General features: G+C 37.9%; 1 protein-coding gene across 1 annotated transcript in view; it reads left to right on the top strand.

The window, feature by feature from the left end:
- DLGAP1 (DLG associated protein 1) overlaps positions 1–18,511 on the top strand; it is a gene marked incomplete at both ends in the record, with an annotated part of 129,908 nt that overhangs the window by 9,180 nt on the left and 102,217 nt on the right. Inside the window, one exon of the mRNA XM_079533714.1 lies at positions 5,589–5,803. Within this exon, the coding sequence (XP_079389840.1) occupies positions 5,589–5,803 (215 nt within the window). The remainder of the gene's footprint in view (positions 1–5,588; positions 5,804–18,511) is intronic.

Raw genomic sequence — 18,511 nt, 5'->3', positions numbered from 1 at the left:
AGTGCTAGGAATAGGCTTAGTAAGAGGAAGATGGCAATTGAAACTTCCATAACAAGGCACAGAAGAGGTATAATAACAGCTAAGGAAACTAAGCTAAGCTAAGTTTGAAAATCTGCACTGAACAGTCATTAAGCATTGTTCTTTAGTCGTGTGATTTCATTTCATTAAGTATTTGCATACTAATAGAAAGCTAAAGTTACAAGTTACTGCTGTGAGTGATTGTTAGCCACTCCCTTCCAGTCCTTGTGTTTACTTCTGTAGTCATCCCCATTGCTTTGGCATAGCACAGGGAGAAGCCTTAATGTTTTCAGCTGCAATAAACCAAATCAAACTACAAATCAATAATGAACTTAATTTGCTATAGAGACAGTCTCTTTGCTATTTCATCCAATAAGGTAAGCTAATAACAATTCTGGGGGGAGAAGGGGGGAAAGGAAACTAGATATTCTAATTCTTATTCTTTAGAGCTTGAATATAACATGTTTTCTTTATCTTTGTCCTTGCATGGTAGGTTTATTTCACATACTGCCAAGTGCGAGCTTCTGCAATGAATGTCCGAAAACTGTGGAGCCCCTATACCTATTTGCTTAGTTTCTTTATTCAGGGACTTAGATTAGCTATTAGGGAAAGAAAAAATAAAATAAAATAAAATAAAATAAAATAAAAAGCTTAAAGAAATTGGTCAGTGATTTCAACTGGGATAGAGTTGATTTTTCACTCTAGTCTGGCTAATGACGAAGTATGACCACTTCCAGAGGACCATAAATTCAGTTAAACAGCAGGACAGATAACCAGTACACTGAATGAGGCTGAATCCAGGTTTGCTGGATTCATGAGATTTGCTGATGGCAGCATGTTATCTGCATACTCTTCTGTTTACAAAACTTGTACGTCATTGAATTAAAAGAATATGTAGTCCAACTCAGTCTTCATATTTGTAGCAACCATTTTATTTCAAAGTGCCTATTAAAGAACTGAAGTCATAATTTTCAGTAGGTTGTCTGGCTCAGTGCTATTGCTGTATATTTTGTGTGTATTTCGAGTAATACGTGTTTTCTGTTTCACTGGGCTGTTTTGTATAATTAAAGCACACTCTTGATTTTTAGATTTGTAAAGAACTGTATATGATCTTAAAGACCAGAATGAAATGTTTCCAAGATCTTTTTTACTTCAATAGTGTGAATAATAATAGTTCTATTTTAATAAAAAACAATGATGTTCATTGTTAGATCTGAGTTTAGTTCTTTCCCCTTTTTCATAAGAGTAGAAACAATCATACAAGTGAGTTCTGTTTGATATTCTGATACTGAAAAAATGAGATTGCCAAGGTAATTGGATAACACAATTTTCTTAAAAGCATGAAACAGCTTTATCTCAGGTGTGTCAATCTTAATGCCATTAATCTTCTGAGGCAGCTGTTACCATGCATATGCACTTGCATGCAGCATAGTGTGTGACCTTGCAAGATAGAATTGTGGCCATTCAAATGAAGTAAGAGCCTGTGGGAAAATCTCAGCAAACCTCCTGAGTGAAAAAAATGAAAAGGAGGTTGACATGAATAATTCCCCCAGTGTTTTTCTAGCTCAGCAGAAGGAAATGTGCTATGTTTAGTACCATACATACTGAAACTGAATGCAAGAAATAATATGATCAATTATTTTTCTTAATTAGTATTTTAAAGAGGGTTTTATGTTTTTCTTCTTTTCCATAATGCAAGTGCTTTACTGTTGACAGTAAATTGCATTGCCTACTGTAAGCTGCTACAGCCATTCATATTGCCACCAATGAAAGCAGCTCTGAAAATCAGGTCAGTTCTTTCATCAAGTATTGCTCAAGGTATTTGTACATAGACACAAATATAAAAACATTTGCGTTATTTTATGTCTCTATTTTCCAAACAGAGAAATAACTATATTAAGAAATGCTGAGCTTTAAGGATTGTTTGTCCTACCCAAGAACTATGCAGATAGTGCTTTAAGATCCTTTCATACAAAGCACAGTCGAAGCAAAGATCAACTACTTGTAAAACTTGCATTTCTGTACCTTGCAAGTGCTCTCATACAGTTACACGATGGCTCACTGTTTCCTCCTAATCCATCTTTTGAAATCAGGGTTTCCAGCTCTTATGAAACTGAAATAAAAGAGGAATTGGGTCCACATTTCTTTCCCTATTATTTCTTTAAATAGTGAAACCTTATCAGGGGAAAAAGAAAATAAACAAGAAATGCTGAACCTTAAATATCCTCATATCTGCAGTAACACTGGGTGAACTGTTTAACTGACATAGCAGACCCCCTCATTCCCTCCACATTTGGAATCAAGTTTCCATTACTGTGTTTTGCTGCACCTTTCAAAGGCAAAAGAGCTACTGAAATGATAGTGTGCTGTTATTTATAAGATGCCCTACTTCCCTGAGCAAGCAGAGCTTGAACTGGAGACTTCCTCCTGATCATCTCATAGAATTTGTGTAGCTAGGGGCTTTAAAGCTCATCCCAGGACACTTCTATCTATCTGCAGTGTGTGCACGTGTAAATTTTTGTGGCAAATTCATTGCAAACAGCTTTCAAAACATGGCCTGTTGTATCTAAATCCTTTTGAGAAGCTTTGGGATTAAAAGTAATGTACTTTTCTATGGGATTATTCATAACAGAATTTAGGAATTTCAGAGTTATCGTGCCCACAGAAGCTATATCTCCTCAGTACTGCAGCTATAAACTACAGCACTAAATTTATTTGGTTGTCTATAATGTAACACAGCTACAAGCGTTCACCTTGCCTGAATTACGGGTGCTGTGCGAGCACTGTAACTTTACTTCCTCTGGCTTTTGCTCAGTTAAGGACACCAATCCTACTGTCATACTAACATGTTTTATTTGCCAGCTAAAGACACTGATTCAAAATTTCTTTTAATGAGAAATAGCACAAATCTTTAACTAAAGCATAATGAATAAAACATTAAACAGATAGAAGTACATGTCCTCTGAGCAGTCATGGATTCTCCATTATGCTTTTACTTGGCCATGAAATACATTCCTGAAAAGTGACTGGATTTCAAATCCTGAGTGAAGGCCAATCGTTTCATCAAAATGTCAGCGAAGCTTGGTTTTTCTCTCTTAACTCATTTCTTGTATGAGTGACTTGAAAAGCCAAGGCTGACAAGCAGGAGCTGTAGGCTCCTAAGTGTATACGGGGGCTGTTACAAATAAAGATTGAAGTTCTTTGTATACTGATGCTGTAGGCCTAGAACTAATGCAAGAATCAGTGCTAGAGGAGGAGTGCAAAATGTTCCACGCTCTTGTATGTCAATAATCAAAACCACTACCAAGTACTATATTCAATTTGCACATTGCAAAGATGAGCACATCAAACAAGGATATCATCAGCTTTCCTGATCTGAGGCCTAGACGTAAACTCAGAAATCCTAGAGGTAAAACACTGCATATGTCTTTTTTACCTGAAAAGGAAATTTATCAAGGCTGTATATTCAGTCCTCCAATGTGTTCTGAAAACACTTTGTGCTCTCAGTCTGTAGACTTTAGAGTTTTCAGTCTTCTCTTAACTAGAAGGATATTTTAGATGTTCTTAAGTATATTTATTCAATTATTTCCTATAAATACAGAACTCTGTATACATTTGCTCAGTAAGAAATGAACTTGACTGAACATATATTCTTGCCTTACAGAACATATGTTATTGAAGACCATGGAAATATGTTTGGGGAGGGAGAGGGGGGGAAGGGGAGAATACGGGAGAGAAGAGAGGAAAGAAATCTACAGAAGGAACAAAAAGGGGAAAAAATAGTAACAAACTGCATGTTGCTGGAATGTAAGAATGTAAATGCTTCACAGAAGTAGTGTTTCCAGAATAATTAACTAAATGTATTTGAGGGGGAAAAAAAAGAGGCATTTTGGTTTAAAAAAAATACAAGGAAAATATCTGGTTAAATAAAAATAGGAGTAGTTGAGAAGTCTGAGTCCTGAAACAGAACACAGAATCATGTTGATAAAGATATAAACTAGATTACACTTTCAGGATTAAATCTTGAGGAATCAAGGGAAAAAGTTAGATATTCAAGTGAGTTTAGCAGGGCCAGCCGTGACCAAGAGAGATTTGGGAGAAAAGAAGAGGGCTTGGGCTGAGCCCGAGGAAAGAATTCTGGAGGTTCTGGAAAGCTGTAAAACCTGATATCAGCAGCAGAAAACAGCCAACAAAGGAAGAATTTTGGTGAGGTCTTGAGCTTGTCATCAGACAGGAACAAAGCAATGGTGTAGCTTATTTGGTCAATTACAATCATTAATAAGCCCATGAATACTTAGAGCCATCCTTTTTTTGTTGTTGTTGTTTACAGAGCTTTTTTGGATTATAGTTTGTGTGAGAATAGTTTGAATTTGATGCCATAAAATATGACCTACATTGCCAGTAAAATGTGAAAGTAATTACAGCCTCTGGATTTATGTTTGCATTGGGTATCAACAACCAAGCTGTTAGCAAACAGTTCAGTATTCCAGTTATAAACATGCTGGTGTGTAAATGCTATGGCTGAAGTTTATGAAGCAATGGATACACAAGATATTCACTAGGAGTTAAATGTTGCTGCTCATAGAAAGGAAACATTTAGTGATTATCTTGGTAAGTGGTGGTATTTATAAACTGTAGGACAAATTTTAAAAACCCAGATTTGAGGTTGTTTAATATGGATTATCAGCAAAGTGGCAAACAAATGTAAAGTCATAACCAGTATTATATAAATCAAACGTAAAATATATTTACCTAAGAAGTGCTTTTTCAGTTTCACCTTTTCTTTTTAAAAGGGTTCTGTGAAATTACTTCAGGACAAATTTTCAGGAGCCTTGCTCTAAAGTACGTTCTTTCTGCTGTTGCAGAAAAGAGAAAGATGTTGGTCTGTGATGGTCAGAAGCCCCAAAAGCAATGGAAGGGAGAGGATAGGTGGGCAAGAGAACTGCGCTCTTGGGTTGTCCCCTGCTGTGTCCCTAAATCTCGTGAACACACATTCCCAGTGTTTCAGATTTCCACAGCAAAGAATGGGCAATACAAACTTCAGATTAAGAGGAATATTGAATATAAGTAAAGAAAAGAATAGAGAGTTCTATGACTCAGATATTCAGGCTAAAGTAATTCAAAAAGAGGATCTGTACGCACTGATGAGGGTCTAGTTAATCTAATTATGCTATACAAGTGATAGTATTATAACTTCACATTTGCAAACCTGATTTTGTGATTCTTGAGACATAGTGACTTTAAGTGTGTCTTGAACCAAAAATCAGTGTGGCATGTTTGGATTCACATCTGAAAAGACTGCAATTTAAATTCATATTTCATCTTTTTGTGCCTCGTCAAGAATACCCTGATCTAGTTTGTAAATCCTTTGAATGAAAATGGTAGTTGCCAAAGAAAAATAGGGATCCTCCACTGCAAATGGCATTCCTCAGTTAAGTGGGACTGAAGATGGGCCACTGCCCATGTGAATTTTTGTAATGTTTCCATGGCATCTTAGCATGATCAAATCGTGCTGTGAAACCGCATCGCAGAGAAGTATATTAATAAAAGTATTGGGTTTGTAACTGCAGGTTCCTCAAGATGAATGGTCTGGATACACTCCACGAGGCAAAGATGATGAGATTCCCTGCCGGCGGATGCGTAGTGGCAGTTACATCAAAGCCATGGGGGATGATGACAGTGGAGACTCAGACACAAGTCCGAAGCCATCTCCAAAGATTGCTGCACGGAGAGAGAGCTATCTCAAGGCCACCCAGCCATCCCTTACAGAGCTCACCACCCTCAAGTAAGTCAATCTTTTTCTACATCATTTAAAACTCTTCAATAAGACCTATATTGTCTGCTCATCTTTGACTCTGCTATTCACTTTTGGACACCAGTTAAGGAAAAAATGTGATCATAATTACTTTTGGTTTGAGGGTAGACTTGGCCATGTATTTCAGCGTTATTTTGCAAAGGGACCCAACTGCCTGCGCTTGGACTTTGCAAAGTATTTCAGCCTGTTAGTGCTAACTGAAGATGCTCAAGTGTTTACAACAGATCTGTTCTTTGAACACGTTGCTGAATTACAGCTTACACCTGCAGAAGCTTTATGTAACTGTGTGTTTATATATACTCTACATGAATACCACATGTAAAATTAGCTCAAAGCTAGTCTTTGCAACTCATCAGAGGGTATCTGACAGTTAATTAAAAAGAACAATGGCTTTCTGAAAATAGATAAATCCGTAGTTTCCACTCTTCAGTCCATTTGGAATTGCACTGTTTATTTGGTGGAAAAACATAAACAACACTGAAATGTCTTAAATTATTTATAAAAGCTTTAGTCAACATCAAAGAAGAATTTATGGGTTTTACGTCATGTTGTACTTTATGTCATTGAATCCTTTCAAAAGAATCCAAATTCTCATGAAAATTGCATGAATCGACAGTTTTGGTATTAGTGTTTTCTTTTAAATGATTCTAAAATGGAGAGCTACCCTAAAGCAATAAAATAAATTACATCCATTTTAAAAAAAGTGTGGTTTTAAAGCAGCAATTGTTTCTGTCTGTCATCTGCAAAAATTTGCAGTGAATCATAGTTCACTGAACCAAAAATAACCTAATTTTAGTACAACATGCCTAAGGCTGTATCTTTAAAATGGAAACAAAAAGAGCTGTATCTCTTCTAGTATCCGTGATTACAGACAAAAGACTCCTTCTGTACTTCCCTCATTAATTTCCTCTCCTTCCTTGTTCTCCTCTACCCCATATTTTTTCCTAAATCTTATCTGAGTAAAAGATTGTAGAGGAAAACATTTGATCCTTATTAAGAATGTCAGTGATGAATAGACCAGAAGACCACGCCAAACTTATTCCAACTCCCTGCAGCAGCCTGCCTATTTCTGGGGAAGATGGTAATTGTCTGCTCTGTGTTTTTCACTAGTGTTGAGAGGAAAATGTGGTCTCATTTTCTGCAAGGATTTTCATGAACTTGCCAGAGGTTGCTCAAGGAATCCAGCAATTCCTCTCATCATCCAACAGACTTCATCTTACCATTTCCTGAGCCAAAATTGCCCCTCTGTGATTAGCTACAGCAGCCAGCACAGAGTCACCTAGAAAGGTGAATATAAACATTAGGTAGCACAAACTCCACAAAACCTTGCTTTATACACAGAAATGCCATGAGGATTGGAGCTTACCCATCCTGAGACCACAGAAAAATATGTTCCATAGTTCCTTATTATAGTACAATAAATTAGAGTGATTTGCTCCTGATCATTCCTGTTCTATATGTATTTTAAAAAAAAAGTCTTGCATGTCAATGTTCACCCACAAAGGATGTTAGGTCAGAGGGGCTAGCTAGGCAAGCAGGTTTGCATTTAGCTTGAAGTCATTGTAATTCTGCAAAGTGCTTCTGTGCACTTTAATCCATTCCTATTCAGGAAAGCTTTTAGGAATGTGCTTTAATTTAAGCTGCACTTAGTAAAAATTGTGTAAGTTTAAAGAAACGACAATGTAAATTTCAGGACAGTGGAGCTAAGGGGAAAATGGAAAATGGTGGTAAAGCAAAAAAGAGGACAAAACAGGAAGTAACTTCTCTTTTTCAATGACTTTTCAACATTAATTGGCATGAAGTATAATTATTTATTTTAATCTGATAATTTATAGAAATGTTTTTTCGGGACTCTTTCTACTTTTAGCGATAAATTGTATGATATATAATTATGCATTGCTTTTATTCCTTTCTGCTGAACAGGGTGTTCTTGTTGTTATTTTGTTTTGTATTTTCTTTATGTGAGTAGTAGCCAAGAACACTATCTGGGAATTGAAGTCTAGATTTTGATTATTTTTTTTTTAATTTTTTGCAGACTTCTTCACGCCTTCCTAGTTGCATGACTTGACCTTGTCCTGGAGAGGCTTGCTTATTCATACCAGGGCTATGTTGATCACTCTGGGAGTTATGATAGAGTTGTGCTATCTTGTCTGCCACAGACTAAATTAGGGTCCCTAATTCGCTGAATATAGGCATCAAGCAATTGTATCACGTGCAACAACAAGTTACTTATTTGACTTACTGTTGAGTAGAGCTCAATTAGCACCTGAATTAGAGCTTAATGGAAATGAGTTGAAAGTTATTCTATTTAGCAGACACTCGAACAGACACTTATTGACACTAGTGGACTTTCTATTTGTCCTGCAAGACGTTATTAACAATTAAAAGTTGAGTGGTATTCAGTATTTTCACTACATTTCTTCTGCCTTGTTAAACTGGAAGTATTTGTCTGCATTTCTTTCTGCTACTCTATATATTGCAGTCTCCTGTATAACAGGTAGTAAGCTGCACTCATGTTTGGCAGGAAAATGACTGAAGAACGTGTCCTCTTTTGCTTTCACTGTTGTTTTTGAAAGGATTTTTCATCTTGTGGGACTTCTCTCTGAGGCTAATATTGCTCTCACAACCCACGCTGTTCCTCCCACCTACCTACCTACCGTTGCTCGTGTGCCTACTCTTCTTAGAAAGGATTTTCATTACTACCAATGTTTCTTTTTATATAAGGAATAACTTCTGAACAGAACAATCAGGTCATATCCCCTTTACATAATATAAATTTATTTTCCTGTTTTTCACTAAGGTTTTTTTCTTCCTACACTTTCCAATCTCCCTCCTACAATATTCTTCCCATGCCATGGTTTCCATGTGGTTACAGCACAAATCAAATGCTATGGTACCATTCTGAATAAAGCACAGCTTGCTATGATCTTGAAATGCACACCTCCGCTGCTGCACTCTCATTATCCTACCAGGAAGCAAGCAGTCTTTTCTCTCTCTGCTGGCAGTATCCTCCTAGAGTTTAATCTTTCACAGTCCAGATAAACTGATACAGTTGGAAGGAAAAAAAAAAGAAAGTGCCATTTTCTTGCCTATTCCTGAAAGACAGCAGAAATCTTGCATTTGTAGGCAGATAGAAAGCAGAACAGTTTGCTAACTTCTCAAGAAGATTCAGTCAGTGGATAACTGACTTTTCTATTACAGCTGAGCTTCATTCAGGACTTACTGCTTCACAATCTTTATGTACCTTGGTCATGTTTAGCCCAGTTTTCAGCAGGGGGAAAAAAAAAAAATGCAATCACATTACCTCTCCACAAGTCAATGTCTCCTTCCCACTTTCCAGCGCCTCTTGAATCCATTGGCTAACCTTAGTCAAGTTTACTAAAGAATGAGGATAGGAAGTTTCAGTAAACTTTATAAAGATTTGTAGCTGATTAAGATGAAGACCTAGAATCACCCAAAAGTGTAAGGAACTAGTAGTAGCTGGTGAGTCAGCCCAACACAAAGATGGATGGCAGCACTTTCTTACCTTAAAAGATGAGAGATATGTAAAGAACTGGAAAACTCTGAGGGTAAAAGGTCTAAGAGATGTATCTTATTACCATAGTTTTCCTGCTTCATTCTGCCATCTATGATTGAGTGAACCATCTGATGGACGAGGGAGAGGCTATTGATGTAGTCTGCCTAGATTTTAGCAGACTGTGACACTGTCTCCCACAGTATTCTTCTGGAGAAGTTGGCAGGAAGGTGGTAGAGTCAGCATCCCTGGAGGTGTTTAATGAAAGGGCAGATGTGGTACTTAGTGATGTGATTTAGTGGGTGATATTGGTGGTTAATGAAGGGTTGGACTTGATGTTCTTAGAGGTCTTTTCCAACTTCAGTGATTCTATGAGTCTATATGGCTATATCCTTTTCTTTTTTTTCCCCTATGGTACAGAACTGTGTAAATTCCATTGTAGCTGCCTCTCTTCTTATGTCTTATTCCCTCATAAATGAGTGATACTTAGAATAAGCCAACCAATTCCTGACTTTTAAGCTGATCAGAAACTTTCCAAAGCCGATATATAACAAAACAAGTGTGCATATATGCATAGGTCACTCTGAAAGTAATGTCTTACATTTGTTTCCATGGAAACTACAATAGATACAAAAAGCAAAATAACATTGTTTGATAGAGCAAATTCTCAGATATAAAATGCTGTTTTTCAGTATAGGTATCACCATTAGCTATTTTAGCACTTTACCAGCAATGAACAAGAGCCTGCATGCCACACTCAAAATTTCTGCACCAATGGAGGTGACCCAGTGTATTACAGCTGCTAAATAGTGCTATTTCTAGGAAAACGTTGTCCACACAGTCCTTCTTTCATCATCCTGAACAGATGGAAGTCAGAAGGTGCCAAATCTGAACTATACATTGGGTGTGGTGGGATAGTCCAGCTAAGACTCTGACTGTGTTCCACGGTCTTCAAAGCGATATAGGGCTGACATTGTTATCCTGTTGCAGGACAAAGGTCATCTTCTTCTCTGGCCTGACTGTATAAATTTGAGCCTTCAGCTTAGTCAACATCATGACTAACATTAGTCAGAGTTAATATTTTGTCTAGGTTGCAGGAATTCCAGAATGATCACCCCTTTTGTGTTCCAAAGACAACGTACATCACTTTAATTGCTGAGGGCTGCATCTTGAGCTTTTTCTTTGATGGGGAATTGACATGTCACCTCTCCATGGATTGCTATTTTGGACTCTGGCTCATAGCACTGACACCACATGTCATTACCAATAATGATGTGATCAAAGGAACTTCACTCTCGGCCTTGTATTGGTTCAATAAAACCTGAAAAACTTGCATACAGCATTCTTTCTGTTCTTGTGTGAGCACAGTGAGACATACTTGGTGCAAACTTTTCAATATTCCAATGCTGCCACCATCACTGACCAACCAGCACACTGAAGCTGGTGTTCAGCTCTGAACAGCACCCTGGTCTCAATCTCCCGATTCATGCAGATGAGCTGATCGAGACATTCATTGCTTTGTGGTGTGACAGAATATGGCTTGTCTTTCACACAGCTGAAACACACTACAGCCACTGCTTCACTGTGCTCAGGCCAACTGGTTGGTCTCCATAAAACATTCAGCAAGTGTCAATTAATGAGTGCAATTTTTTCTGCATGGAGAAGTTTAATTCCACACTTTTGCTTCATACACTCTTCCTTGTCAGACACCATTTTGTCAGAGTGTCTTTCTGCTGCTATCTGTCACATGATGACATAATGTAATAGAATACTGGCAGGAAGGTTCAACTTTTACTGCCATACCACCAACATCTGCCTCTGATATGATGGTCCAGCATAATAATGTAAGAGGCATGACTTTCAGAGTAGCCCTTGTGTGTGTGTGTAAAAAACTTTTTATAGTCTCAAAGCTCATGGATACTTTTGCCTCTGTGGTAATTTATTGAGGTTAGAAGGGAGGTGATATGCACATATGGGCATATTCGTTCAGTCTGATGGGAAGGTAGAGTGCATCATCTGCACTGGGTGAAATAAAGGTGAAATTGCGTAATGTCTGTATTCACACACGATGCTAGGACTAATCTGAATGAGAGGATGAGAAAAGGTCAAAAAGATTTTTATACTACAGACCCTGCAAGTGGAATGACTCATGGCAAGGATTTTGTTAAATGTTGAGCTCAAAGCTAGAGATCATTCTAGCTTTGATTTTCCTTGTAATACAACAAATGTAGATGTCTTCATGGCTTCATGAAATATACAGCTCTCAGGAAACTATGGAATAACATAAACTTTGAAGGTGATTATCCCACTTTCTTGACTTACTAAAATGCTGCCTTTGGAAGTGTCTGTACTGAGAGTAATGAAATAGAATGTGAGGATAATTGTAGCCTGACACACTGGCTGAATTATTCTGGCATTCAAACAAATTGAAGTTGTGTCTCATGTCCATACACTACACTACAATATACAGCATCACATGCATCCTTAGGTATGACAAACATCTTGGTCTTCAGAACTAAGTCACGTTTGCTTTAGGGTGTTTCTGTATTATTTTAACACACTCAAAAATACACCTAGGAAAAAAATAAGTGTCATATAAACAAAAGCATACTTTTTTTTTTTTTTTCTTTAAACAGAGGTGTCCTCATTCTGCTAAAATAATGAAAATATCTCATTAACTTCAGTGGTCCAGATCACAAAGAAAAGGGAGACAAGAGGGAAAATGTGAGGGGATGCAATATCTCCATCTTCCTTATGATTGGTATTTTTAGACACACACAGGGAAGCTTGTTAATTTTCTTTCCTGTTGAATAATGTCCAATTAGGGAACAATGAGTTTCCTAATTAGTCCAATAAGACTGGTGAATGTTTTTATTAGTGTTTTACAATATGTTTCCAGTAAAGTATGTTTCATTGTTTCATGTTGCAATCTCTTTCATTTTCATCAGACTTTTAGCTAGGAAAAAACTGTTTTCCTTCAGGTGTTATTTATATTTGCTTGCTTGAAGCATGAATTTTTGGGATTTCCCATGAAAGTGATAGAAAGAACTCCACAAGCTCTGGATGCTCAGCTGAAGTAACAGTATTCTGGAAATACTGTTGCTCTAGGTAGCAACATCTGCAGCCCACTGTCACAGATGTATGAAATACTACTTAGCTTTTTGTAAGTGTTATTGCAATCTTTTCTGTCATCTCTCCAGAAGCTAAGGGGATGCTTTCTTGCTTTTCATGCTCATGCATCAGGTAAGATTAAGATCACTGAGTAATTTATAAGTCAGAAGAAAATTTGAAGGTAAGATGATTTTTTAAAAATGCATTTATTTAAAAGTAGCAGGTGGGCATAGTTCTAGATCCAGTGATTTTCTTATGGCATCTGATGTCTGTTTTCTGTATATTTAAAAAGCAGAGGATAATGATGGAAACTGCACTTTTATTGAAGGAACTCAGAGAAATATTGGAGTTTTGGCAATGGGAAGATAACAGCAATAACTTTCAACCGATGGATATATAGAGCCTGTTCAGTTGGTTAAAACTTAGTATCAGTGATGGGTATGTGAAATTGCTTATGCTCCACAGCAGCATCCATTCTGGGCTTTGTGTCCTCTCACACAAACCACACCTCCTAGAAACAAGAGAAATAGAGTTTATTTAACTGGTGCTTCAAGTAAGGTATTGCCGATCAGGAGGCTGATGTAGTCACTTTGTTACTGTCATCATGGCTCTCCAGGCTGGAGGGGCTTAGGGAATGATGTCACATCATTTACAAGAATATCAGGTGGAAATTTTTTTAATAAATAAGTTCCATTTTTCCCATCTTGGCTTTGAATTTCCTTTCAGTAAGTATCTGAACAAGCTTCCAGAAAACATGTAAAGCAAGTTGGTGCATACACATGAGGGATTGTGTAGAACTACATACTATGAGAATGCTTGTTCAAATTAGAGAACATAAAACATAGTGTCTGACTTATCTGAAAAACTAGTGAGCACCTCAATTCCAACACTAATATGAGGGCTGCTCTGAAAGTAGCGCTTCCTATGTTATTATGTTGACCCATGACATCACAGGTGGATTTTGGTGGTATGGCAGTTGAGGTTGAATCTTCCAGTATGCCATCACATTTTATTGCTGTGTGACAGATAGCAGCAGAGGGGCAGTGTGACAGAATGGAAGTGTGCATGAAACAAAGGAGTGCCCCTGAATTCCTCCATATGGAAAAATTGGCGCCCAGTGACATTCATCGATACTTGCTGAACATTTATGGAGACCAACCAGTTGATGTAAGCACAGTGAGGCAGTGGGTGGTGCATTTCAGCAGTGACAACATCAGCATGGGTCACCTCTGCTGATTCAGATATCTACAAGCATGGCATGTAGGCTCTTGGTAATTACTGGTGAAAATGCACAGCTAATGGTAGTGATTATGTTGGAAAATGGTGTTTTTTAGCCCAGAATTTGTTTTATCATATAGCATTATTGTGCTTTTTGTATCTGTTGTACTTTCCATGGAAATAAATAGGAAGCATTACTTTTGGAGAACAGCCTATGTGTACAATATTTTTCATTTGAATCAAAAGCTTTGTGATTAATCCATATAACAAAAAGAAAATTAATATTCAATAAATTTAAAGTATAAATATATTAAATATCTGTAAACATTTGGATAACCAAATTTACACTATTCACTTAGTTCTAGTGAAAGGGCACTTACAGCTTCTTCGGGGATTATCACTTAATATTCCCATCTGCCTTAACAGCAGTTGAAATAAGAGAGGAAAAGTCTCAAACTTTTCCTCAAATCCGAATTCCTGTTGAAATTTTGCAGCCTGTTTTTCTAAGCTAAGTGTTGGTTCCCTGTTTAGATTCACCATAAAGCTTGTATGGTTGTTGCCAGTTGTTGAAAAGTGCTTCTTTCTCACAGACCCCTGTAGAGAGGAATAATCACTTCCCTGCTATTGCTGGCCACGCTATTTCTGGCAAAGCCAGGGTGCCATTGGCCTTCCTGGCCACTTTGGCACACTGCTGGCTCGTGTTCAGCTGAGCACTGACCAATACCTTCAGGTCTGCTTCTTCCACACAGTCTTGAGCCACTTTTCCCCAAGCCTGTAGCTTGCCTGAGGTTGCTGTGAACAAAGTGCAGGACCCAACACTTGGCCTTGCTGAATATCATCCCATTGGCCTCAGCCCAGCAATCTGTCCTGACCCTCTGTGGGGCCTTCCTGTCCTCAGGCATATTGACAGTTCCCCTCAACTTGATATCATCTGCAAACTTACTGAGGATCCCCTCTTCCAGGTCATCAATAAAGAAACTGAACAGGATGGGACCCAGTACTAACCCCTGGGGAACACCACTCATAAACAGTACTGAGGATAACTGATCTGACTTTTAATGATAGATGTAAAGAAGGTATTGATAACCTCAGCCTTTTCCTGATGATCACCTTACTTACAGAAACAAAAATCTTTGTTCTGTATCTGTTCATCTGGCTCAGCTTCTGTATAGGAACTGTTATGTCACGGCTTGAGCTGGTGACGGAGCACCTGGTGAAAGGGTGTGCCTGGACCAGGGAGTACAGACATATTGTTTGCACCTGTGCTCCTGTATGCCCATAAGGGGTGGACCCAGGGTAGACCCATACTGGGCTCATATAAGGACCCGACACTGGAAGGATAATGTTTCTTGGGTGCAGGCTGCTTTCTGAGAAGGAGTACTGTATGGAGAGCCTTTTTTTACCAGTGGAGTGAGTGCTACTCTTTTTTCTACATATAACTATTAGCCTGCCTGCAAATACTTTACCTGATATTGCTGTTAGAACTGATTTTGCTTCTTTATGAGCACAACAGCTTCACGCAACATTTTGCTTTATTCTAAGTGTGGTTACAGTTAAAAAGAGAACTTCCAATTTTTTAGCTTCTTTTAGTTAACTTCTCTAAGATTTTGTTCATTTTAGAGCAAATGATTCAAGTCTATCCCCTCATCTGTTTCATAAGGCAATGTCTTGCTATACTTTATAGGTATAATGGGCACCTTGAGGGCTTACTTTATGAAACAATTATAATCAGTGAACCAAGATGTGCTTTTCAGTCATCTCTTTCAGGGTGTAGTTTTTATGTACACTCCATGTAGATGCACAAAATAGGTTTTGTTTATTTTCTGCCCTACTTCTGCCCACCTACTGAAAAAGCTGCCTTAGAAAGAAAATCATATCCAGTGGGGATAGGAGAAGGAATGCTGCCTCAGACAGCAAAGACATAAACAAGCTAGATGTTAGAAAAATTTTTATAATGGTAATGATAGTTAAGAACTGGAGTGGATTGCCAAGAGAAATTGCTTCACTGGATGTCTTGAAGAATAGGACAGAAAACCCCTGTCAGGAATAATTTAGATATTGCTAATCTTGCTCTGGGGTAGGAGGAGGGACCAAATGATCCCAAGAAGTTCCCTCCAGACCAATCTTATATCATTCTGTTTTTCTCAGGCTACTGAATATATCCAGTGTTAACCATTCTTACTTCCTTTCTCTAACTTCATTTTTGAACGTAAAAATGAAACTCTTATCAGGACTAAATTATTCCTGCTGGCCTACTGTTGAATAGTAAATATAGATATCCCACCCACAGCAGCACTCCACAATTCTTTAATGCATTCTAAACGTTATTTCATTGTTAGCATTTTGAAATCATGTTGTACATGCTGCCAGCCATACCATGCTTGAATCTCGGTATGTGATCTTGTACTGTCTGTTTTAGTTTACTAAGGGGAGCTCAGCTGATGTATTAAACCTGCCATGCAGAAAATGCACAGGCATAAAAAGAGATGTGCACTTGCACAGAATTCAGTGTGGAGTCCTTAATGTCCGACATAACAAGACAAGTAAACAGACAACAATAATGAAGTCAATTATTCATGATAATTTTCTGTTTTGATCAGCTAGAAGTGCGCTGTTCTTCTACCATGAAATGTTGGAGCCACTTGAGATTAAAAATAGAACAAGTTAAGAGTGTATTTTTGGTTTAGTTTTAATGTGAAATTGCAAGAGAAACAGTAGCATATTTCTTCTGCCGATTAATGCTTTTGGTATATTCTGCCAGCCTGCATCATGTTGAGGTGAGAGAGAGACATGGAAGCGAGTAATGGTTCGGTCCTCACAAATAGAAGAAACTAAGTCATGCCAATTGCCAGCCATTTGTTTCTCACATTTTTTTGTGTTTGTTTTACTGCTAGGATGAAGCAACTTTCAGCTCATTTCAGTAATGTTCTGCTAGTTTGGGTGCAGTGTGGGGGAAGGCTAGATGCAGCCCATTGGCCCCTAGCAGCCCAGGTGCTGAAGCAGGGCACTATCAAATACCACTCTGCTCCCACATGAATAAAAGCTCCCCCAATGGAATGTGACCTTTTTAAATCCCTCCTCCTTACTAAGTTGCCAATCTTTTCCGGAGGGGATAAATTAGGGAAAACGCTTAAAGGCTTTCTTATGTTGTGCTTGTCTCTTAATCATTGCTTGCCACAAAGATACCAAACATCATATGATTGCTGCTACTGCCCTTTGCTGGTGTGAAAAATTATTTTTCTTGAAAACATCTTTTCAGCAGCTAGCAAGTTCCTGTGAGGGATTTCTATGATGGCAGCTGAGTTGCATGGCAATTCCCAGCTCCCCTCTGCTACCCTAGCAGCATGTGCCCCAGCTGCCAGCAGCTTGGCCTGCAGCAATGCCAGGGACTGCAGAAAGCACTAACTTGTTCTGTCACCCATGAATGCCTGCAGCAAAATCCAGAGCGCCCAAATCCTTCCTTCCATTTCCATGGCAGCCATGCTTGGGTTGTGCCTGCACAGCTCTGCTCTGTGACAGTGATGAATCATGATGAAGGCAAGCTCAGGATCTTTCAGGGCTAGTCCATAAATCTCTTCTGTTTTACATCCGGCAATTGCTATTGTGAATCTGCGCTAAACCTTCATTACTTTTACAGTTGAAACTGAAAATCTCCCTCTGAAAGATACTCCTCTGTGGGTCAGTCCCCAGAATATTCTTAGTTATTACTTATGGGTTTATCACGCCAAAATAGGCATAAATTAATAGATTGAAAAGACAGAAGTTTGTTAAAATTCCTTTAATAGTTAATGTTTGTTATGGTCTACATGACAAAAATTTAAAAAGGTAATAGAATGCAAAGTAATACAAGAGTCTCACTTCATTTATTATTTATGCTCCTTGCTTTTCAAAACTTAAAAATACTACTATATTTTAATCACATTTAATCATGGAGAAAAAAATCGTTTCTAAACATGGCATAAGTCTCAAAACCTCAGGTAACACTGATTTTTATTTTTTTTTTAAACTGCTCTGCTCTAGGTGAAATGATGTAAAACAATGAGGTTGAAAGAGTCAAGACTTCATCTTACAGTATTTATTTCTGTAGTGGTGATAGAAATTGTATTTATAAAAGCTGGAATTTCAGTGGTGGAGGTGTCACTTTTTGACTTTGAAAAGGTCATTTTCCTTATTCTGGTGATGTGTAGCCAACATGTCATTCCCCCATTCTCCTGAAGTGATAATCAAATATGTTAAAAATTTCAGAAATGTTGGCATTGACTAGTTAGAGGGGCCCAATCTAAATGTCTGGTCATGAATTTGACTGTTGCAGAATCTTTTGGCCTCATATCAGTCACATGGCTTTAAGAGCTGTGAGACAACAGTGTTTTGGCAGAGATTTGTTGCTCAGACTTGCTTGAAATTCTGGTGAGTCAGGCTGTGCCACTGCAGTTGTTCAGTCATTAACTGCCGGGTAGAATGTAATTTCTGGCATAGCAATAACTCTGCCTATTACTTTACTTTTCTGAGATTGTTTGATTTGCGGCACAAATTGATTGCTGTTTGCTTGTGAATAACAAAGGAATTTGAACTGATAAGGAGTGGATGATGCCATATTCGTGTTAGACTGATAAGAGTTGGAATGAATGTTAGTATTGTGACATTATTTCTGTTGTCCTCCTTTTCTTTACTCCTGTTTTTTTAAAGTAATTCCTTAATAATTCTGAATTATGATCCTCAGTTCTGAGATAAATGTCCACTCTCAATTATGAGCCAAGGTGGGCAGGAAGAATACTGTATTTAGACTCGTTTTCTTGTGTGAGGGGACAATAACTTTCTGACTATCAACCACTTCT

This window comes from Tetrao urogallus (genome assembly GCF_951394365.1).
Source record: "Tetrao urogallus genome assembly, chromosome: 3".
NCBI classification, from domain to species: Eukaryota; Metazoa; Chordata; class Aves; order Galliformes; family Phasianidae; genus Tetrao; species Tetrao urogallus.
The sequence above is the reverse complement of the archived record's forward strand: the minus strand, read 5'-3'. Positions and strand labels throughout refer to the sequence as shown.